Raw genomic sequence first — 23,528 nt, 5'->3', positions numbered from 1 at the left:
TATGAAAGAAAACTCCAAATGTATATCTGTACAAATAAAAACAAAAAATTACAGTAAAACGACGATGTTCATTTAAGGGGGCATTTTAGGCTCAAACCATATATTGTCCTTAAAAGTGAGTACATTTTTCTGAATATTAATTTTGGCCATGTTTAGTGGGGGTTTTTTCAAATTATCACTAAAGATCAATAGTAATCACAGAAAATTGTCAATCACTTTAAGCATGCGCAGAAAAATGCCAATTTGATGTTTTCATGTTTAGTCACGGATAATTGATTTTAATTGTTGTTATTTTATCTGTGCTTTTCATGAAAACACATTAAGTTAAGAAATATTGATAATTTCACATTATTTACTGTGAAATTTTAATCTATTTATCAGAATGAACGTTTAGAAGTTTTGTTGAGTTTATATATAATTGATCCATCTTTTTAAAAAAATATCTGCATTTTTTTTTAAAAAGGTGGATGTACAAGATCAAATAGACGCAAAAAGTACCAGCTGTATATACACGGAATTAAAAATGTGATTAACATCTTTGCTATTACTTTCGTCCGACTACATTAATATTTGAGACTGTCGTCTCCCTGGTATAGTAGCAGTAGTGGACCTTATGAAAATAACAGTCCTCGTCATATGGATGATAACTATCACAACGACTTCCGCTGCTGGTATACGGGTACCTAATCCACCCATCAGTAGAGCGCATGCCCAGCACTTTCTGACACTTTTTTGCTCTCATGTCAGGATATAGGTAGAACGGTTCCTGATGAGGTAAGATGATGGGAGCTGATTCAGACCCGTCATTCCTTCAACATAATTAAAATACTTCGAACAAAATGTAACATCATCTAAAAAGGTAGACTTACCCTGATTCTTTTAAACAATCAGTCACAAATTCAAGTTGGAATTTTGACAATTCAGCTATTTTCATATTCAACTTTTTTTAAAATAATAGCAGCAATAGAATATACATTTTGTAACCATAAGTTAAATTAAAGATGTCTCTTTGTCAGAAAAGTGTATGGATAAATTTGGTATTCATAATCACTCATATTTAAAACTTACTAGTGTATCAGTAGATAACAAAAGCAGTACCTGCAGCAGTAGGACAGTGCATAATAGTTTCTTGTTGATATATATATGCTTGGAACAGTTCCTGAAGTGTTAACCTTTTGATCTGGTTGATCATTGTAATGTCTGCGCGGGCGGCTTTGTAAACCGTGGTAAATAGATCCTGCACTAAATCCTAAAGGAAAACAACATGCGAATATAAAAACAATACTAAAAAAAAAAAGAAGTACTTATTTTTACATTGAAAACTATTAATAACCAACCTGACGGGCATCTGCTGGAAACTCGGGCAATACAGTAAGATCCAGAGGGCCAGGCACGAGATCTGGAAACCGAAGCCTCCTCGGCCCGAGCGCAATAGGACATTTTGAGAGTTGTAGGCGTTTGCAAACCTTAACAGTGATTCTAACAATTTGTCATCAATTCAAAAACTTCGATAAGTTAAAGATATAGTGAATGTTGTTGTACCTTTTAAGTACCTTTTAATTGCAATCCATGGTATTGAAACGTATTATTTGTGTTTGTAGCAATGGTAGAATTTACTGTGTGAGTTGTACTTCCAGTTTCCCATGGTCCATTATCAGTTGGACATCCATTAGTGGGTTCCAGGAGTGCAAAAGACTGTGATGGCCAGGACACGGGATGGCTGGGAGCAATATCTTTAGAGACAGTCAATGTGTTTATGTTATCAATGTCCATTATACATGTATATATGTCATTAGATTGCAAATAAACCACACCATTATGTTGCAATTAAAAATAAAACCTGTGGGTGAAGGTGCCTGGAGGTATCCTGCATATGCTTTTAGAGCCTGTTGAATGTTGTTTCGCCAAACAGGCAGCGTGTTTTCAAAGCCTCGTGAACAGAGCTTTTCATCCACAATATCATCTGGCGCCTGCCAATATTTTGCGTCAAGCATCTCATCAATGCTCACAACCTTGTATTTGATTGGCTCGCTGACATGCTCGCTCCCCTTTGAGGTGCTAGAAACGGTGGTCATCTTCGAGTTCAGATTAAGAGTATCCAAATACGTCGGGTTGTCCGTAAATGCTTTGGACAATGATACTGAGGACGTTTGACCCCTAGCCGCACCAGTTGGTACCAGTAGCTCAGGATGCTTAACAAAAAGTTAATGAGAATTTTTTTCAAAGTTATAACATCCATAATTAGCGAGTTTTTACTGAATTACACTTACTGTTCCTATGAGAGAGCTGACAATGTCTGCTACGGCTAAACGCTTTCTGATTTTCTTCTCCCATCCTATTTCTGTCTCCATGACCACATGCTTGAAATATGTAAAATAGTTTTTGTTTCATAGTAAATGAACATAAACTAGAAATCGATCAGAGTAAAAACTTTGTAACGGCTATTTATATTCACCGTGCCCCAGTCCTGGAGAAAGTCCATGTAAGTCTGATTGTTATATGTCCCTGGCAGTGAACATACAGTTGCTGCGAATTCGTCTCCGACATTAAACTTGTGACTGCTGGCCAGATTGGTCATGTACCTTGATCTCCCTTTGTTACAGAGGCTGATCTCGTCAATGTAAACGAAGTCGCCCATATTAGTCTCATGATTGACAGACTGGTACCCTTGATCATAGAGCGAAAAGCAACATCTTTTTTATTACAAAAGTCAAAAGTAAAGTGCGTCAAAGCGAGGAAATTGTTTTATGTCATAATACGAGCTGAAGTATTAGTTGGAAAGGCTATCTGTTTGTTTCATTGTTCAATTCAAGGTTGCAAGAGGTAGGTGCTTCAATTCCTACCTTCACTTAGGGAGAATGCATGAGAGGATACATCCCCTGTGGTATTTCCTAAATTAGAATTTAGATTTCTTTTAAGTACGTGGCATGTTTCGGACAAAGAGATATATATTGAATTAAAGCTGTTAAAGACAATGCATGTATCAATATTTAATAAGTCATTTTTTTATTTGTTTCACGATTGAAAAAAATGATTTAAGACTGCAAAGACCAATAACTGTACCAATGTCTATCAAGTCGTGAAGCAGTCTGGTTTGGTAAGACTTGGTTCCGTAGAACACTTCTTTATAGTGAGTGGGGAAACACAGGGGGTACTCGTGGTACGAAAGTTCACGAGGGGAGTCGGGCGGATCCAACTTGAGTATCTGGCGAGTCATTAACAGCCCGGGATCCTTCCCTGTGTTAATGTGGCTGTCACCGTCTGGATTCCCCTTAAGGAGGTTGTATCCCATCCCCACGAACAGAGCGGCAGGGGGAAGTGTGGCGTGTGAGAAGTGAAGGACGGACAGGCACAGACAGGTAACAAACACATAAAACTAACAACCGAATGAAAGAGAAACAAAATATTATTGTTTAGTTTTACATTGATAACGAAGAAATTTTTTTATTAAAATAATTAACATTTACATTCAATACACAATGAAAGATATTGTTCAATGAAACACTTCAAGTTTAAGTTTACAAGTTGTTTTACTATTTTGATAAAACAACTAGAGTATTTGTATGTGCAAATGTAACTTAAAATGTGTGACATAAACAAAAACTTTGAGACTCATAACCTTTAGATTTTACAATGCAAATCATGATTTTTAGAACATCATACCGAAAAAAAAATGATAACTCACCATTTTGGCAGGTCTAGATACTTTTACTGTTTTTGGGTCAGATGGTCAGTGAGGTTAATCTTTGACCTTTTTTAAAGTTAAACAATATCACTACACAAACTTCTATCACTTCTAAAGAACAGATGATTTGGTCAAGATGACCTATTTAGTTGTCATACGATAAGGTCTATTATTGGTCAATCTATTTTAGTTATAATGAGATAGGTCAGGATCATTCGTGTTGATTATTATGTAAATTCTTGGAAGGAAGTAAAATTCATTATTTTGAATGCGCACGGAAAATATAAACCAACTTAGAGGTCTCTTTACTTTATTGTTTGACATACTCTAAGGCGGCTAGACCAATTAGTTGGTGAACACAATAATCAAAACAGTTAAGAATAGAATATGTTTCACGTGTATGATAATAATTTCGTTAATATATTTCATGGGCTGGGGGTGGATAACTCTTGTCGAGTTGGGACATTTGTGGACATTTGAACATTCATGTACATTATTTGGGTGTTGGTGTAAAGAGCGGTAACTCCATTGGTTTAACTCGGAAGTCGTTGTTAGCAATGTTTGGACACTGCATAATTATGCAGATAGAAGTAAATAAAGGCAAGCATGTCATAATTATATGATTCTGTAGATAAATTATGATAGAAGAGAATAGTAGTCAGTACTTTCCTATAGCGTTTCGTCTGAAAGCGAAATCGTTTGTAATTCTTGGGTATTCCACGGAATGCAGAGTTAGACAAATTGTGTTAAATCTATTACTACGGGGTAAACTAGAGATCTACAGATGGATGGTCGCTGCCATTTTTTTAAAAAACTATTTTAACATCTTTTAGAAGGAGAGTTTTGTATATTTACTTAGATATATAGGAACAATTCAAATTTAAAAATTAAATACTTAAATATTAAGAATATTGTTTTTACTAAAAAAAGTTAAGGTCTAAAAAATCATATAACTTTTTATGTAAATCTGATAGTAATTTTTTGATCATCCAGATAAGACTTATGTAATTATTATGGTACATATACAACATATTTAACAGGCGGTAAACAGGGGCGGATACAGGATTTGTAGTTAGGGGGGCGTGGATAAAATCATTGAGGCAGGGGGTCTGGGGGCCGCCTTGAGGCCCCCCCCCCCCCCCCCGTGGGTCCAGGGCAAAGCCCTGGTGGGGGCCCAGGGGGCGAAGCCCCGGAAGCTCCTGTGTTTTCGTGTATTTTAAAGGTAAAACCAGGCTCAATATAGTGGGGTTTTTTTCTTAGTTATGTACACTTTTAAAAGATGAAATAAGCAATAAAAATAAACAAACAAGATAAAGTTTTCATTTCTTTTAATCACCAGACTTCTGCCATCTACTATTTCCCCTTGGTGCCTACTTCCTTTACACAAAAGCCTATAACATATATATAACAATTTGACACATATTGTTACTTATACCTAATACATGTATTGGATTAAAAACAAAATATTTTAGGCATTTATGAACTCCCAAAATTAACCAGGTTATCAAAGTTACAACATTCTAATGACGTTACGGTATCCGACCCCCTATTAGCTGTTAGAAATATCTGATGCATCAAATCTTCAGTATTCTTATATTAAAATAGTCTATTTACCTAGAAAAAAATTCAAAAAATATACAGTAATTAATTAATGATTGCACATAGACCATCTGGTTTTAAATGCAATTATATATTTACCTTCGACCAGCTTTTAAATATTCAGAAATTTTTGCTTGCATCGCAAAAGGGAAATGACAGCGCAGTGCCGCAGTCTACACGTGAAACAAAACTGCTGGGATTTCCAGTCGACATGAAATGACCAACACTCAGTCTGCTTGTTTTAAACACAGTTTATAATTGGTTTGTTATCAGAACCTGTCAATATGCATTAGGATCAGATGTTTATAGATGTTTATAGAGCAGCAGAATTACATTCAGCATAGCACAGCTGGTGTATCAATGAGGTGTAACATTGAGTCAGGCATAATTATAAATAAAGTGAAACACAAAATGCTAACTTTTATATGTAAAATTTATCAAATCATCTACAGTCATGCATACTTTGAAAATTTTAGGGGGGGGGGGGGCGTGCGCCCTCCACGCCCCCCCTTAAATCCGCCAGTGGTAATATGCCTGTTTATGTCCTCTCCCAAATCAAACACAAGAGCTGACAATATATATGAAAAAGGACAAAAGACATCTGACGGAAATTCTAAAAAAAAAAAAAAACAGCCAAAAAATCCCATAAACAAAATTAATTTGATCTGATGATAAAAAGAAGAAAACGAAGATGAGGAGCGACGTTCATTATATACAATAAATTCAAGGTAACCAATGAATTTTGTACCTTTAAAAATATTGTAAAAAAAAAAAAAAAGTACTATAAAGATACACCATTGAATAGTATATTATTTTCACATTTCATATCGTTCATCTCCAATGAAGATATCTGTGGGTACATGTATAGATCGTTTTAAAACCTAAGACATTTTAACCAGTTAACAAGTCCCACTGAAGGCTCATGAATTCCCAAAATACACTATGTATTGTTGATCTAGATAAATAATGATAAAACTATCATATTGTTTAACTTGCAATTGCCTGAATATCTTTGTGAAAATACTTTACACAAATACTTAAAAGATTTACATAATATAATTAAAGTAAATCCACCCTCCTGTGACGTCATACATTTTACATAAACCATGAATTCATTAAAATACTTGCAAGTAGATTTGTAATTTCTATGTTATCATAGGTGCACATCAAAAACTCAAATCATTGTTTACTTGGAGATATTTAATAAGCGTTTTTCATCCTTATATTCGACATAATTCAATAATGACAAAGGGAAATAACTCTTTTCTACATTTCTCTAAGTGATATATCTAAATGCTATAATTTTTCAAATGTAAACAATTTTTTTCTTTTTTTTTAATTAATTTTAGTTTTCTAACAAAGTAAGCAATAAGATTTAAATAGACAAACAAGTATCCATCCACTTATATTTAATTTTTAAACAATAAAAGCGGGATTTTCAGATGATAATTTTAGCCTTTGGTTTTTATTACCTTACATCTTAAATAGTATGGATACATATATATTTTATTTATTTTTTGATGAAATTCAAGTCCAATAAGTTAAAAAAAAGTTAAGTTTTTAACTTTAAACCCATGATTTTATAGGTACGGAGTTATATTACTGATAATAAAAAAAATATTTCTTTAAATAAATTAACTGTGGAATGTAGTTCTCAATGTTTTAAAATGTGGGGTGTTCCATTGAATTGTACTCATTTGAATTGTACTTTTATTTCGTCAATTCCACGTTTCTACGTGCCTGTGGATTGGTGTCCTACAACAATTGAAAGAATGGGACTGTTTCAATTTGTTTCCCCAAGAGGCTTGAAGAGAAATTCTTGAGAGCTTCCTCTTAATAAACATTCCACTTTGCGAAAGAAGAACTCTTATAGAAACATATTAAAGGATAATATTCCTAAACATACGTCCCTGCCTAGAACAAGGAATTTTTTTTTTTACATAAATAGATACATGTATGTTCTATTACTGTAGAATGTTTAAAGAATATAGACATCCCTAAATGGAATTGAAACTGGCTTTAAAAGTAGACCTCAGAGAGAACAAATTGGTAAATAAAGCGACTATAATTAAGACTCATTCCAAGCCAACTGTGCTGCAGTGAAGATCGTAGTTTAGCCTACAGAAGGTGGGTATGTTTATTTGTAGTACGTTTCTTTAAGTTGTTATAAAAAAACGAAAGAAAAACGCAACGTATTTGTATTTGATCATAATCATCAGATTTTGACAGATCATTTATTAAATGAAGACGTAGTGAAACGTCTGAAGTTTATCACAATCGTCATAAAGCAGGAAACTCAATACGGGCGATCTAACATCAAAGACATATGCTTACTGATCGACCCTAAGCATTCCATTCCATTTGTATGTTTCATTGTGGATGAGTATTTCAGACCGAGGTACTTTTTTCGTGTATGCATGCATGTACGAGGGTTGATCCGAAAGAAATGGCGTAAGTGTAGGAGAAATCATACAGTTCACAAGGTGTTGATGTTACATTTTAAGTTTAAAGTTTCTCTTCCTGAATTTGCTGGTTATTTGATTCTAATTGTATTCATCATGCCGCCATAACTATTTTACAGAGAAAACTTCATATGCATGTGAGGTGCGTGTGACTGAATTCCTCTTTAGCGCCACCTACATAAAAAAAATACCGTGATTATGGTCAGTCAGTGTGCCTATATGATGAAGTGGCACCCGCTGTTTTATCGGCCAGATAAATCATGTACTTAATTAAAAGCCATTCTTAAAGGTATTCAGGAGAAAGAAATAGCCGGATAAATCATGAATGATTACCCGAAAAGTAACGTGAGCGCCAGGATTTATCTCCCTTTAGATGTTCTGTTTTGTCGTGAAGGTGTTTGTAGAATTTGACAAATTGACGCCAGGAAACGAGGAATATGGGCCACCTTCAATGTTATCAGACCTACTAAATTCTTAAGAAGGCAAAAGAGTCGGATAGGCGAAGATTTATGACAAAATGGTTCCTCGGATTTTAACAACAAACATTTCTGACAATTAGCCTCTTGAAATTGAAACTGATTTGATTTAAGGGCAACTTTTGACTCGTTTCGATCTGCGGTGTACTGGTTGCATATGTAACACCCTGAGAGTGTTGAACCCGAATTCCGTACGGGCCATGCAGAAATTATATCGTAAAAAGATTATTAGTGGTGGTAAATCAAATTCTGATTAGTGGAAACTCTGTTTGCTGAGCCATGTTTTACACTGACATGTATTTTAACGAAATAAATGTGCCTGCGTCTTCGTATCTCTTCTAATATATCTTTGCTATAATCAAAATATTTTAATCTTTGTAAAGTTAACGGCTGTCTTCTTTATTAAATCAGACAGCAAAGTTTTGTAGGGTCTGGGCTATAGTTGTTAAGATACCCTCATGATACCGATACAACCTCCCTTAGGCTTGTATTGGGAAAGTGTAACTGTTATAAATTACCGTATGTCAGTAAAATAAATTAAAGACTTGTCGTGTTGTAATTTTTGTATAAACTGCCAACCGGCAAATTCAAATTTGTTTACATAACAAGAATAAATTGGATACTTTACAATCATACAGAAAACAATATATTGTATATTTTCATTGACATTTGTAAAAGACATTTACATAATCGACCAACGGGGAGGCTGGTTTTACCAGAGACATAAATAACATGTTATATATGTCTCTGGTTTTACCGATCAACTAGACGGATGATAGGTCTAAAAATCTTCGTGTAAAATAAATGTGTCAGATTCTTTAAATCCACAAACCAGACTACTCAAAACATGTAGAAACTCTATCGTATGTCAATTAATAAATGAATATGTTTGAAAACTCCATGGTTTGAGCACGAAACATGTCGCATTAGTGTAACATAACCGCTCACGGAAATCGTACAACGCCGGAGTTAACCTTTTTGTATCCCCACCCCTCAGCAAGGAGAAGAAAGACAATATTTGTTACATAGACTTGAATAATAAGATAAAAGGAAACCGGAGAAAGTCCTGCAAATATTCTTCAGTAGGCGAGTGTGACAAGGCTGTGTAAGGGAGCCCCTCTCTCCCCCCAGGAACTACCCCGCTCTCTTTGTTTAGGGATCTAGCATATACCTATAAAATCGCTTTGTCAACAGAGGATTACCGGAGGCAAATGGAACAGGTTTAATCGTCACTTCTGTAGGTAATATTGACAGTCAAACAACAAGAGCCATCTTCACACTTTGTCGAGTAAGTTTGTGTTTGTTTTCCAATTCTTCTGGAGCCTCAACAATCAAGTGTCACAGACGGTCAGCTCTGGAACGCTATACAGCGCCAAGGTCTGTCTCTCCAATCCACGGCGATGGTGTTTACCAATAGACTCTAGAGGAGCCCGTTCAATGGCATGAGAGGCTTGTTAGCTTCTTTTTGAACCATTGTAAATCTGTCACATAAATGACGAAGATCTATTTCTCTTTTTGAACCTGAACGAGTGTGTTGTATTTCAATAACTCATTGTATCTATTACAATTTGCAAGCCGCGTGATTTTTTGTATCCATTTATACACACACTCGTCTGATTATCCCGCGGAATCTGCGTACATGCATGCTGTGCGCGTGAATACTAATTAACACCCCGACTTTGATTTCTATGAACCTTTCTCACCCTCTTAATGGGGTAAGAGCACATATCTACAAGAGTGACGTAATAACAACAATATATACAAATCCACTTTTATGTCTTGTCTTTAGAGTTATTTTGCGGTAGGTAAATCCAAAAACTTATCTTTCAAGGAAGTTTCTAATTAAAGATAAAATAAATCTGTGAGGGCATGTTTAGAAGAAATATCTTCTCGATCATTCATATATATCTTTAAAAAAAATATCATGCTTGTCGTTGGAGGTTTTTAAAATTTTGAGGATCGATTTAATAGCCACTATTCACCTTGTTGAGAAGAAAACATACGAGTGTTAATATTTACAATATGTTATGTCACGCCGATTGTTGTCAGTAATGGCCGTTTGACACGAAGTTGTCATCGACTTGACCCCTGTACACGTGTATATTAACACGGAGACTGAATGAGAGGCATAGAGACGTGTTCCGGAAATATGTGCGCTATTTAGGGGTCATGCGCTGAACTCCTTGGAATAGCGCATCATTTTGATAAGTGCAGATGCTTTACAGGCACTCTTTGATATTTAATCCATTTGTATTTTTCTGCTGTTGATACGCGGCTTCAATCTAATTAAATATATTGTGATGCCGAGCAGCGGAACTATTTTCGTCAATGAATGCAATCAATCGACAGTCTGAAATACTCACTCAAGACACCTGTGAATTCTTTTTACAGATTTTGTCCAATTATTTCATTACAATTTTCTTTCATGTTGCTAAAAACGTTATAAATTTGTAAAATGCGTGATGGAACAATTTCTGTTAGTACTTTAAAAAGTCCCCTCCCGCTTGTCAATCAAACACGCCCCGCCTACTTTTTGCAGGTAATACTTCAACTTAAGGAATGGTCAGTGACAGAAGAAATTCATTATTGTTGTAAGCGACCTACATACAGACGAGGGCCAAACTTAACGTACCTGTATCCCCGACCAGCGACCCGCGTGCGTGTCTTCCAACAGGTGGGCGGTCCAGGTCGTCTCCCGCATCGCGGCGGATAATTTTGTTTGTGTATCATCACAAGGAACTCGACGATCTCGTCAGGTCTGTGAATATTGGAATAGGGAGTAATTCATTGAGAACCGAACTGATCACCATCTGGCGGACATCGTTGGACTCTCATCCCTCTCACCATGTTGTACGTTTCTAAGTTTGGACGTTAATCAATTCTATGCAGCATGGACATAAGAATTTGGTTTTGCTTTACAGGTTAGTGACCACAAACTTATATTTAGTGATTAAAATTTGACTTGATTTACAATCTAATTTCACACCGTAAAAGTTATATCAAACGCATTGTCAAAAAAATTTTGTACACTTTACGAATGTAATCTTGCTCAATGTGATTCCGATTATTTGGTCTATGTAGCAAACACGTGTACGTGTTATCATAGCTGATAATCGCAAAACTAATTTGTTTCAGACAAATAATAGCTACTGCAAAAATTCGGTTTGATTTGAAGTTTGACATTTATTTTATTTCAAAATACTTTTTGGTGCAATGAAGTCGTTAGTGATAATTGAATTTACTAAGATTTCAAGTGTTAAGTTTAGTGTTTCTCTCAGGGACACTTGTATAAACAAATTCAAACTTGTGCAAATTTCAAATTTTTACATTTTACTAATGTCAATGTTATTCTTTACTTAAGTTTTTTCGACACAAATTGGCAAATTGAAACTTTTTAAATTCTGAACAAATAACTTAATGACTTTCACTCCCCTCCAAGAATTACTAAAACATCGCTTTGGGGGTTCTGTCCTAGTGCTACACAATTTCATGATATTGAGCCTAAATCAACTAAATTTTTATTTTTGTACATAGAATTGAGTCAAATAAACAATGATGTATCATTTCAATGACGAAAGAGAGAGAGAGAGAGAGAGAGAGAGAGAGAGAGAGAGAGAGAGAGTGGTCACCTTCCTTCGTCTGTATCACTAAGCGCTCGGTACCTGTAGGAAACAATTCGGCCTACTCTCCATCCCTTGAGATCACGCTGACACTTTAATTGAAATTTGAGAAAGGACACATCTTACTAAGTAATGAAATGAATAGTCCGCTCACAATATAAAGAACAAACCTGTCTAAATATGCCTTTGATATTATACATCATATATGCTCTAAATGTAGATCCCAGCACAATTTTGACGAAAGTAATTTTTTAAAAATATCTATTATATGAATAATATATTATCTTCTAAGATTTGAGATGCCAAGAAAATGCGGTAACTCAAAAATACATTTATTTTAATTCAGACGTTAGAAATTATAAGAAAACATAATTAACCGCAATAAAAACTATATTTTTGATTTATCATTGGAAATATGTTATTGTTCATTTCAAATAAAAAAAACCAATGAAGTGTTATTTAGAAAGCTAAAATCATATATTGATCACGTGGCTCTGTTTCAATTATTGACAGCTACATGTAACAAAAGATACCAGCGCATGCTACAAATCCGCGCACCGGATAATTTTTTTTTATATGAACAGTTCTTGTCAATGGTTGAAAGAAATACCAAAACGTTCGTGCATGCATACCATATGGCAAATATTACGTCATAAATTAAATGCGCTGGAGGGGGTTTGTAACCCCTTTGTGGTACACTTTAATCAAATTTCTTCCGGCAATGGAGTTCATTTAACTGTTTAAAAAGCATATTTTATGCAACGGAAGTAAATCATCTTTGACCCCTGACACGGCGTTTAGGACTATAGAAGCACCCAACCCAGAGCTGTCAAATGTTATTGTACTTTAAACGTTCAGCGATGTTGGCGATAAGTTTAACAAAGTCAAAAAAAATTGGCGCTTTTTTGCACTTAGTCTATTTCAGTACTTCATGTCCTTTATTGCTGCCAGAGCATTGCGGTTCATTGAGAGAAGATTATTGTTTTCATTGTAGAGAGGCAACAGAAGCATGACTTTGTACAAATATCATTTCTAAATTCTTAAATGGTTCATTTTTATCTAACACATTACAGCTTGCGGCCCAAACTTTCGACGCTCAATTAATTGTTGTATAGAAAACGCATCATGTTCTTTATTTAATCAGAAAGCAAAGTTTTTTTGGAGGGCTGGGTAATTGTTAAGATAGCCTTATGATACTGCCACAAACTCCATTGTGTTTGGGGAGCGGAACTGTTATTTTAACACTACAGGGATAAGCTTGTGCGGGTACTTCGGGTTTAGAATAAATTTGAATCCTATCGGCAAAATTGAATTTTATTGTGTAGAGGAATTAAGTTTGACGAAAGATAAACGAGCTCTCCATCTTGAAGAAGTAACGGTCAGTCAGGATCATGACCCCTGGAGCCTCGTGTTATGCCCTGCGTCCCTCGTGCTAGTTTTCAGGTAGCTTGTCTTCTCCAAGATCTAGAATATACTGACACAATCACAAAGACTTGAACTTTAATGACTTGGTTTAGTTTATTCGGATGGGAGTTGAGAAATCACCATTCTCTACCACCCCTATCTTTCTGTGATGGTACATTCGGCTGATGAAGTGTTTCCCATTCAGTGGCCCTCGGGTCGGCACGGAGCTTTGTGAAGCTCATTACCCCTGACGAATTAAGCAATGCTCGCACCCTATCTGTGTGCGGACTGTCGGAAGTTTCCTTCACATTACAGAAAATCTCATCTATCAAACGTTGTTACTGCGTTCTACCCAGAAACCTCGCCATCTTACGTAACATTTTGCTCTCTACAAGGGAGGAGATGGAATTCAACCCCAAAAAACCAACACTGTACCTAAAGACAACGTTCTCTAATGCTCCTGCATATGCAGTCCCTTTGAAATTAATATTGTAAACAGTCTGTCGCTTAATAATAATGTGACAAATGCCAGTATTTATTTATTTTTCATTTTGGTAACCTTATAGGATAACTTCGTAATTTATCTTAATGAAAATACTAGACCTACTGATAAGGAGCTTTAGGTTAATATTTTTGGCTAAGATGTGTGCTATCTTATTCACAATTACATGTATCATAGAGCTTGGATTTCCCAATATCCTTAATGATTTAGTTATATGCCCTTCATTTCAATCTATTTCAACCCTGCTTTGCTGATGATTATAGCTAAACATTTTCAAAGTTTAAGATATAGAATGGGTTGAATCGAAAAATAACTTGGTTAAGACCCAGATAATTTCCATCATTCTGTTTCGTTTTTGTCAATGAATATATCGTTGACTGGTAAAAACTTATTGCTGCAATATTGAATTCTCATAAAGTCATGAATATATATTCATGGCGTTAATTTCTTGAGAGAGTATGTTTGATGTAAACTCTGATACCCCTTTCGACATTTTGTAAATGTATCATATCATTTCTTCCCTTTTGCTTGCTCCGTAGATTCGTGTCACACTCCTAGAAGTTTTGATCTCAAGCTCCCTCTACTTGTTTTGCTGTCACAAAATTACTTCAACAGTAGTATTTCATATCTGAATTAGAAGTATAACACTTCACTATCAAAAGGAGAACAAACTTAAAAGAAGATAAAAGCTGAACCACTTGCGACAAATTCCCGGATTCGATGGCACTTTGACTCATACAGTGACTATATTGACTTAGTTTTTATCCTTATTTGCTTGTCTAGCTTTTTAAGAAACTTAAAAGAAATATGGCAGATTTATTTCTATACGATTGTTCTTTGGTCACTCTATAACCATTTCCTAACAAAATACAACCATTTTTGATCTGTCAAATTAAGTCTGCGGGAATTAAAAGTCCATTGATTCAAACATATTTCTCTGTGTGCTTAGTAAACCTGGTTGCGATTATCAAATGTTATAAATCCACTGGATGTTGTTTGTAACTGTCGACTTGTAGGGGCACCTCGCTGTTAATGGGTTGTGTCAAGCTAACTATATCAGAGACCCCTTCAGGATCAAAATATCACCAACCTCTCAGATTTATTGGTAAACAAAAAATCGGCAATTCATTTGAATTTTTCATTGTGTCTCCATTCTTATAAAAAGAAAAAATCAGCCTTGACTTTCACTGGTAAAATAAATGTGCATATCACAAATGTTTAGCTTCGAACTAGAATAACACTCTTTCATTGGATATAACGTATCACGTGATTGCCGTCTAAATCATCGTAGATGGCGATAGGCAAAAACACGACAGCATGGCGGAGGCAAAATCTTTTTCATTGAATTCACCTTGCAATTTTTACATTAAGTAAACGTAATTAAGTAATATTAGAATCTATTTTAGAAGATGCTTGATACATTTAACGACGTCTTGATTCCGGTAAATTAAAACTCAGCTTTCCTGTACATTTATATTTGGTTTATTGGGGAAACATGCTTGTCAAACAAAATCTGAATGCATGATATAACTATACCTGCATGTAGTTTAAAAATTATTCAATGAAATATCAATGATATGAATTATAAAGATTTGAGGTTGTGCGAGAGTAGAGGCAACCAAAAAAACCCCATAATTTAAACCGGCAATCCTCATTTTTCATTAAAAACATTTTTTTGTCGGCTAAAAAAAATCTAAACTACAGTCATTACTCATATTTAAAGAAATTCCCCTCCAACCTTACGAGTACAAAGACCTTTCTAAAGAGAATATATTCAAGTATTGTAATATCAGCATTACTAAATTACAATAATTTCCCCTTTTCAAGAAAAAAAATGTAGAAGTGATTGTTATTTTTTAAGTTTAGGCTGCTTTAAATAAAATAACATTCATTTGTTTTTCCTCGATACATTACATAGATTATACATAGATTGTTCACAAAAACGGCAAGGCTGTTGCTGTGTGAAGTATGCCTGTATAGGAGCCAAGCCTGACAGATTGGGGATACTGAAAATGAAGGAAGATGATTAAACTGCTGTGTTCACGAAATCCTGTGATGACATAAAATCAATGTATACGTATTATATAACGGATGTTAACGATGTTTCAATATTCCACAGAAAGATGGAATTTTGGAAACTATTCCATTACAAGTATGATCGAATGCAATTTTACAACATTTTGTATCCGTATGAGACATATTTTGAATTATATGACACTGAGTACATTTTCTAAATTCCGTGCACGTTGTGCATTGCCTTTGTCTCGTGAGTCTGACCCGGGATGTATCAGATTATGCTATATGATAACGCTGTGAATTGGTTTCGAGAGTTTCTTGGTCACCACTGTAGGCTGTTGTTAGATATTGAGTGACAGTTTGTGGGATCTAACTTCAGCATTGCCACCTTGCTCTAGTGCTCGTCAACCTCTGGCAAATGTGGCGTAAATGTCACCACAATAGGCTTTATACAGTCTACTCAATTATTTGATAACCATACATTCAAAGAATCATATACTTTCCTTTATAGATAACTGTCTCAAATGACCGATCAAAAAATGACGACATTTCAAGTTAAATGAAATTGATTTAAAAGATTATACCATAACCTTTTTACATGTTTTTTATAATGGCCATTTGCAAAGATGAGTTTGCGTCAAGGTACATTTTCTCCGTCAAATCCTGCTTGCTGTTAAGATGTATGTTTGGTTTCTTTAAAAGCAAGATCAACAGTGTAAAACACAAGACCCGTAGTATCAAGATCTCTTTTTATGATCGCGTCCCACAAACTTTACGTTGGAAGATTTTAAAATGATGTAACAATCTCAGAATTTATCCAAACAACATGGGACTGTATCTTTGAAGTAGTTTTTGTGCTGTCCTGTTGTTTGGACTCGAATCGCCGAGTTTACGTAGAAGATAGTCGTGTTTTCGAGACATTCCGGGGAGGATGCAATGATACCAAGCACCTCCCGAAAAAAGCGCTCTTCTGCAATCTAAGGTGGCGATTTCAATTACAGTTAAGTTTTATTAAGTAATCCAAATGTGTACACCAGATTTCTTAACGGATTTAAGGGGCTTAATTTATCGTCTACTTCATACATTCACGGCGAGTCATTGTTGTGGGGAAAACATCCATCAGACAAGAGCTGGAATTCCAAGATCAGGGAATATGTATCATCCTGAAAGCAAAAATATATCACAGGCAAACCCCGCTATTTCCAGAAGTACCTGTTATCAGAATTTTTATTTTCAACAAAAATGAACGTTCTTTCATCAATTTACAATTATGTCAGTAGCGATTAAGAAATGGCGACGTGTGCCAGACGAGGGATGCTGGATGTCTGTTGGGTTCCGTGCTATGATATGATAGCAGCTCGCTCTGTGATCCTGGCGTGGTACTACTCGATGTTTTACACAATGAAATATTACTCCAATAAATCTTTGCTAACTAGATCCCCCAATCGTACCGATTATTGGCGCTATCGACGAGCAGACTTCCTCTAACCTGAGACTAAATGTATCCTCTGATACCTGCCAAAGGTTCGTTTATCATCTCTGTGAGAACTCTCTTAGTTTTGAGCGTGGATAATCTGCTTGGTGTAAACTTTACAATCTTATGTAATGAAGCGTTTGCCGCCTATCTAGTCAGTCAACGACAGACGACTCCCCGGTCGCTATAAATTATAAAAATGTTTCAGAGCTTCTGGGTTTTTTTTTACATTTATCCTAATTTATTTGCATGCTGTGTACTATTTATGTGTGATATTTATTTGGTTTAACTGACTTCCCTCGTGCGAGTACAACAAAATGCGTTATGAATAAATCCGTACATACTGATCCCTGAATTGAAATATCTAAACATTGTCATGTTTAAAATATAGGAATTTTTTTGTTCTTATTTTATGCATTTTATCACTAAAGAATACATAAAATATCAGTAAAATAATAAACCGCGCCTCTAATTAGGAGAAGAAGACAGAATAAAATGATGTCTTAACATATTAATTATATGACTTTACCAAAGTCATTTTGGGGAAATTATTATTATCAAATAATCTGTAATACTTGTACTTGGCCAGTTAATTAATGTTAATAAAAATACAAAAAAAACATTCAACCAAAAACTAGCAAACTGTTTCATAGAGAGAGAAACTAAACAATACATAAAATCTACTGCTAAAAAGTTATTTTACAAGATAATTTTTAATGTTTTATTCAAGGGAAAGAAGTTAATAATTTTATCTTGATAGGGAAAATGAATTAGAACAAACGTGTTTTTAATTTTTTATGAGAAAAAAAATCATCAATAACCGACTCGATACATTAATAATAAAACTTTTTTTAAAACCGGCACAGTAGTTCACAAAGACTTTTCTCTCGTTACTTACTGATATAATTCAAATTCAATAAAAGTGTAACCATTGATTTTTCTTAGCGGTGCTGATACAGTTCGGGTCAGTGACGTCATATTATCACCTCCATCGGGACAGGACCTCGGGTAACAGAACTTGTCGCCAGACCCTCAGCAGAATCGGGCACCTGTCAATCGAGGCTCCCCAGCCCCCCAATATTGCTGGTGAATGGACGTCGCAAAGGTAAAAAAAAATTAATTTTGTTTTGCGTTTCACTGAATCTTGATATGCCGAAATCACACCAAATTGAAATCAGCCGTATATGCGACAATGTTTCGCACACCTGAAAAAATGTTTAGAACCTGTTTATGCTACTAACTTTGTTTGCCATATTGCTTGTACATGAGAGTCCTTGTTATTTCAACCCCCTCTCCCCGTAGTATGGGTTAATGTGTATATCCTTCATTCTGGGACATGATGTATGTTTCCCCGTGATATGTACACGGTGAACATTAATCCAGGCCTCGCTTTCCGTGCCGAACAAGCCCGTATCGAGGAGACCTAGAGATGCCACAAACATGCTTGTATGAAGGTGAATTCAGTATTGGAGGCGTGAAAACGCTTTTTTGCGTGCAATCAGAGAATATTTTTATAAATAATTCTTGGGCACCATACAGAGCTCTTCCTAATAAAGTTACCAGAAGGTTTTTGGTAAACAACTTGAATGATCGCAATAACTAAGATTTTTTCATTAAAAGAATTTTGATTGAATTAGTCTCACTCTGCGGCACACAAAGTGTTTAAGTTTCTATATTAATTGACGATAAGGAATTCTCCGTCAGCCTTCTAATTTTATCTGATTTGTTGGAATTATATCTATAATAGAAGTACATCGGAGGTATTTAAGTAGTAATTGGGGTCAATGATGAGCAATGTCGAGTATTATCCGTTTGAACTAGAGATAAAACACGGCAGATAGAGGTTCTGTTGGTACACACTTAGATGAGCCATTCTGCCTGCTTTGTCTTATTACGACAGGGCCTCTCCAGATAACACTATAGGCGGTTCAAGTTTTTGTTTGACATCTTCCACTTTAACACCCGAGAATATTTCATGAGTTAAGATACTCTTAAACCAGATATTAAGGGTAATTTAATCTCGTTGAATGTGGCGACTTTAAATTGGAAACTTACAAACCCTTTAACGACACAAGCAAATTCAATACCACAATTTTCCTTGTGTGTGACACAACCTGAATTGTACCTCAGCAGCTCTTTGAAGCAAATCTCCACATCAAATGTGAACGGACGGCAATCTTATTTATCCTGTGATTCTCAAATTATTTGTGTCATTCCTAAAGTAATTTGAAGAAGATAATTTCCCCGCGTTCTCTTTATTTCTATGGTAACTTGATATTTGACCAATGATAATCGTCACAGTGAAACTAACAACAAATTTCTATTTATTGGCGAGAGAGAAAATTGGATATTGAAGGAATGACCATTAAGCTTTTTAACTTGATTTAATTTTCTGTGGCTAAATTGAAATAATCTAAAAAAAAAAAAAAAAAAAAAAGTATGTCATGATAAGATGGGTTTCACACCAGTGACCATTGGTGTGTCTCGGCCGGTCTCTCGGTGTCTCGAAAATTGTATTAAAGTCTTAACGTGTGTCATTATTTCCCCAAATTCATAGTAATGATTAACACAATCATTCAGAGGTGGGATGCTTTTATTTTATCAGGAAATTATTAAATGATAAGCATGCGTTAGAACATTAAACCTAAAAGCACGTATTGTGGTCTGTGAACCCAATAATTAAAGTGTGCTCAATTTAGATAAAGTTTCCTATATAATATATATTTCCGTTCTTTTGGCTTAATTTTTATTAACTCAAAGAAAACAGATTTGACAAATCAACTTCGTGAAAAGATTAAATGTTACTTTAAGAATTATTACAGCGATGTGGTAAACCCAGCAACCAGTGAGGGGCGCTGCTTTATTACACTATCGTCTTTCCTCCTAAGCGTGAGGGATTAGAGCTAATCGCCCCTGTCTTATTAACCCGGATTTCACGGGGTACTGCAAACTTTTGTCAACCATGAGAGTTAATACACAAGATAACTGAGGACGGGCTACTATGGGTGTGAAGAGATACAATTTCATTCATCTAGGAAGAATCAAGAACATGTGAAATATCGCATTCCCAATTATACCCGTGTACAGTATCTCTGTACTGATTACTTGTTTATTTTCATTGTAGGTGCGAAGTTCGACCAGGGCCAGAATTCATTTTGCGTCGTTATTATTTCCAAAGACATCATTTTAAGTTGCAGCAGTATTACTACAAAGATCCCGGATGCAAGCGCCCCGCTTATGGCGTGGTGGCTGAGGGACATTACAGACATAAGCGGCCTTCCTGGATTGTTCAGGGTGGTACAGAAACAGCTTACACTGTCCACAATGTCTCTGTCATACCATATACAAGCAATGTTGCAAGGACGTTCACGAAGAATGCCCAATTTTGCACTGAACTAGCAAATATGAATTTCAGTACGTTCAGAAAAACGAAAATTTTAAATTTCCCGCCATATGCAAAAAATTCGCACGACGCATCAAGGGACTTTGATTGTAGTTTTGTATTTAACCTTACATTCCATGAACTACAACTGATTCGCCTAGAAATACAAAACCACCATGTGTATAGTTCAATCAAGTATTTCAGAGTGGTAAAAGCCAAGAGGGCGCGAACAGAGAAACTACTATTTCTAGGAGACATTCATACAGACGTCAAACAGCGCGCCTCCTACCGACCAACAGCATACCAGACGGCACTAAGGCCGGTTTTTGTAAGTATTTTAAAAAGTACAGAAAGCTCAATACGGTTATGATAAATTAAAAAACTAAAAAAAAAATATTATTATTAATTTAAATAACATTTTCTTTAAAATTTTCTCAAGATGGTACGAATCTAAAAAATATAAATTAGTTTTCCAGTAGATGGTATTTGATTAAAAATAGCATTTTTTAGTAACGTATAGTGCTTGATGACTAAAAAATGGAATTGGTTTACTCTTCTCCATTTTTTCGTCCGCTTTTCTTCAATGTTTCAAAAAGCGCAAGGATCTGGTAAGATCTCATTGTTTATAAAGGTTAAAACAAATCCAGTCACATTACATACATGTAAAACACATACTCGTTATATCAAACTAAAAGAAGCGGTTTTTTGGGAGGGGTGGTAAGACGAATAACTTACCAGACAGGGCTTCATATAGGTGACAAAAAAATAAAAGACTTCGAATTTCAATTACTAAGTATATACTAGACTAAGTATAAACGTGCAACTTTACACACAAGTCCAATAAATATGGACTGACAAAGGGCATTCTAACTAACTATTCAGCACATTGTTTCGATGCAATTCATCAAAGTTTACAACTTAGACGAATATTTTTAAAAATGATTGTTGTGTCTTTAAATATTTTTATGAACATTTTTCTGGGGGAAAGGCAATCGAATGGGTTACTAAGGTCGCACCTTCGTTTGTAATAACTACCTGTGTGTCCATTTGTTATCGGGTCAAACTATAAACTGAATATTAAAGCTGACGTGAACATCACTTCCCCCAGGAATAAAGACAGATTGGGATGTTATACCTATGTCAGTGCCAGGCCAAGCACCCGTGTGCAGAGTGCTCTAATGAAAGTTCCTTGGTGGTCAGGCTTCTAGAACACCCACTCCGCGATAAGAACTCCACAAATTAGTTTCTCACATTAGGGGCTTTTGTAATCGATACAATAAAATTCTGTCGACCCCAATTAGACGGCTAATTTGAGGAAATGTAATTTCTACGGTTAATGGGTATGTTAAGGTGGATCAAATCAAATTATCATTGTCAAATTGATTGTCTGGACTTCATCTAATCCTATTTGTTAGGTGGGGTGTAATGGATCATCTAGATCTTTACAGTGTTTACTCTCAAATGTCAATGCAATATCATATTTTAAAATTAGTGCTTGCAGTCCATGCAATGAGTATTCATAAAACAGAAATTTAAAAATTGTTCACTTCCTGTAGTCAAAATACAGCTTTAATGGTAACTCGTGTCTTTTTCAGACGAGAAAATGTCATGTATGCAGTCTGATCGCAAATTCGCACGACTTTCTACCTCCTCAACTGAAGAACGGTCGGAATACTGCCCTTGACCTTACCGGAGAATGGGTCAGCCGAAGATGTGAGACGAGACAATACGGGCAGTTTCTCACCAGACATCTGAGTTTTTATCCTGATGGAAGTTCTTGGAGTGGACAATACGATTTCTACAGAGACCCATTGTGCTTGAATCCATCATTTACTTTAAAAGTCAAGGGCATGTACTCGATCAAAGCAGACTCCAAGTCAATCGTTGGAGCAAAAAACTGTAATTTTCGAATACATAATCTTAAAGTTAAGCCAATGTCCCAACTGATCACACAAAATCTAAACATATTTGGAGGTCAAGGCTGTGGAAGACCGAATTCCTGGGAAACCTTCGAGGAACAGGATGTGACGTCAACCGGAGGATGTAGCACTCTAGGAATCAATCTTCCATCAGTGGAGCACGAACTTTTGAAAATAGAAAAAAGTCATAACAAAAAGCTTCTATTTATAGGACAGCGACCAACAGATCAGGGTGTTCGTCCGGTGGGTGAATTACCAACATCCTTCCAAGAACCTTTACTTCAATGTACCAATGCCCAAGATCCACCCAAGAAAACAAAGTTCATAACGAAATACAAACTACCTTACTTCCAAAAGCTAGAGTCGCTAGAAAGCTCATCAGCAAACAACATTCATTTTGTGGCGTATCGTTTGTTCTCACTTGTTGTCAGTTTCTTTATCGTCAGAATATTATGATTGGAAATCATCCATCAAGATTTCGGTCAAGGTCTGCGACGAGACCGAGTTAATGAGTAACAGTTCATTTGACAATGAAAATCACAGCTCGGAATCAGGGCGATCTAGCGTTATTAGATTGCTGCTGCGCGCCGAAATCAAAAGGTAAATGGGACTTACAAAAGTGCGCCCCCGCCACAGTATCAGCACGTTAACGTCTGCGTAAAACAAAGGATACAGACGATCAAATTAGGCACACAGAAGAAAACCAAAACAAGACGCGGAATTTAACGTCTGCAGTATTGACACATGTTCCATCACCATTAAATTCTCCCCATTTCTTACAGTTGTTCGGACGTTTGTTGTAGAACTTTGTCATATTGCCCTATAGTTGGCTATGTATGCCGGAACCTTGTCATATTGCCCTACAGTTGTCTATGTTGTCGGGACGGATAATCTGTTCGGTGTCTTCCTTTCTTTACGGGTAATCTAGGGCAGTTTTTGTGAACATTTTTCTCATTGCATTTTTCAATGAAATAAAAATAATTTTAAAA

General features: G+C 35.6%; 2 protein-coding genes across 3 annotated transcripts; one reads left to right on the top strand and one right to left on the bottom strand.

The window, feature by feature from the left end:
- Positions 1 to 131: 131 nt before the first annotated feature.
- LOC105332043 (uncharacterized) lies at positions 132 to 10,983 on the bottom strand. Of its 2 annotated transcripts, XM_066080388.1 has the most exons (11): positions 10,855 to 10,982; positions 3,686 to 3,751; positions 3,064 to 3,376; positions 2,844 to 2,891; positions 2,456 to 2,667; positions 2,271 to 2,360; positions 1,841 to 2,192; positions 1,554 to 1,733; positions 1,338 to 1,466; positions 1,099 to 1,249; positions 132 to 809 (listed from the first exon to the last, which is right to left on the bottom strand). In XM_066080388.1, exons 2-11 carry the CDS (start codon positions 3,686 to 3,688, stop codon positions 545 to 547), a joined length of 1,743 nt encoding a protein of 580 aa, XP_065936460.1. In that variant the 5' UTR covers positions 3,689 to 3,751; positions 10,855 to 10,982; the 3' UTR covers positions 132 to 544. The 2 variants fall into 2 exon arrangements, with proteins under 2 accessions (XP_065936460.1, XP_065936459.1); XM_066080387.1 differs by lacking the exon at positions 3,686 to 3,751 and having other exon boundaries at positions 133 to 809; positions 10,855 to 10,983.
- On the top strand, positions 10,718 to 23,528 carry LOC105332042 (protein APCDD1). Its single transcript, XM_011434468.4, has 4 exons — positions 10,718 to 11,143; positions 18,184 to 18,343; positions 20,363 to 20,948; positions 22,216 to 23,528. The coding sequence occupies exons 1-4, from the start codon at positions 11,113 to 11,115 to the stop codon at positions 22,993 to 22,995; spliced, it is 1,557 nt and encodes a 518-aa protein (XP_011432770.2). The 5' UTR covers positions 10,718 to 11,112; the 3' UTR covers positions 22,996 to 23,528.

Source organism: Magallana gigas, chromosome 3 (genome assembly GCF_963853765.1).
Source record: "Magallana gigas chromosome 3, xbMagGiga1.1, whole genome shotgun sequence".
Lineage (NCBI taxonomy): Eukaryota > Metazoa > Mollusca > Bivalvia > Ostreida > Ostreidae > Magallana > Magallana gigas.
This window is presented reverse-complemented; position numbering and strand designations above follow the sequence as displayed.

Coding starts and splice junctions, on each gene's coding strand:
- LOC105332043 (XM_066080387.1), bottom strand. CDS start 10,923: ATGCGGGAGACGACCTGGACCGCCCACCTGTTGGAAGACACGCACGCG. Junction 2,193..2,270: donor TCAGCTCTCTCATAGGAACA/GTAAGTGTAATT, acceptor CTTTTTGTTAAG/CATCCTGAGCTACTGGTACC. Junction 1,467..1,553: donor CCATGGATTGCAATTAAAAG/GTACTTAAAAGG, acceptor ATCACTGTTAAG/GTTTGCAAACGCCTACAACT.
- LOC105332042 (XM_011434468.4), top strand. CDS start 11,113: ATGGACATAAGAATTTGGTTTTGCTTTACAG. Junction 11,144..18,183: donor AATTTGGTTTTGCTTTACAG/GTTAGTGACCAC, acceptor GATTTTTCTTAG/CGGTGCTGATACAGTTCGGG. Junction 20,949..22,215: donor CGGCACTAAGGCCGGTTTTT/GTAAGTATTTTA, acceptor TGTCTTTTTCAG/ACGAGAAAATGTCATGTATG.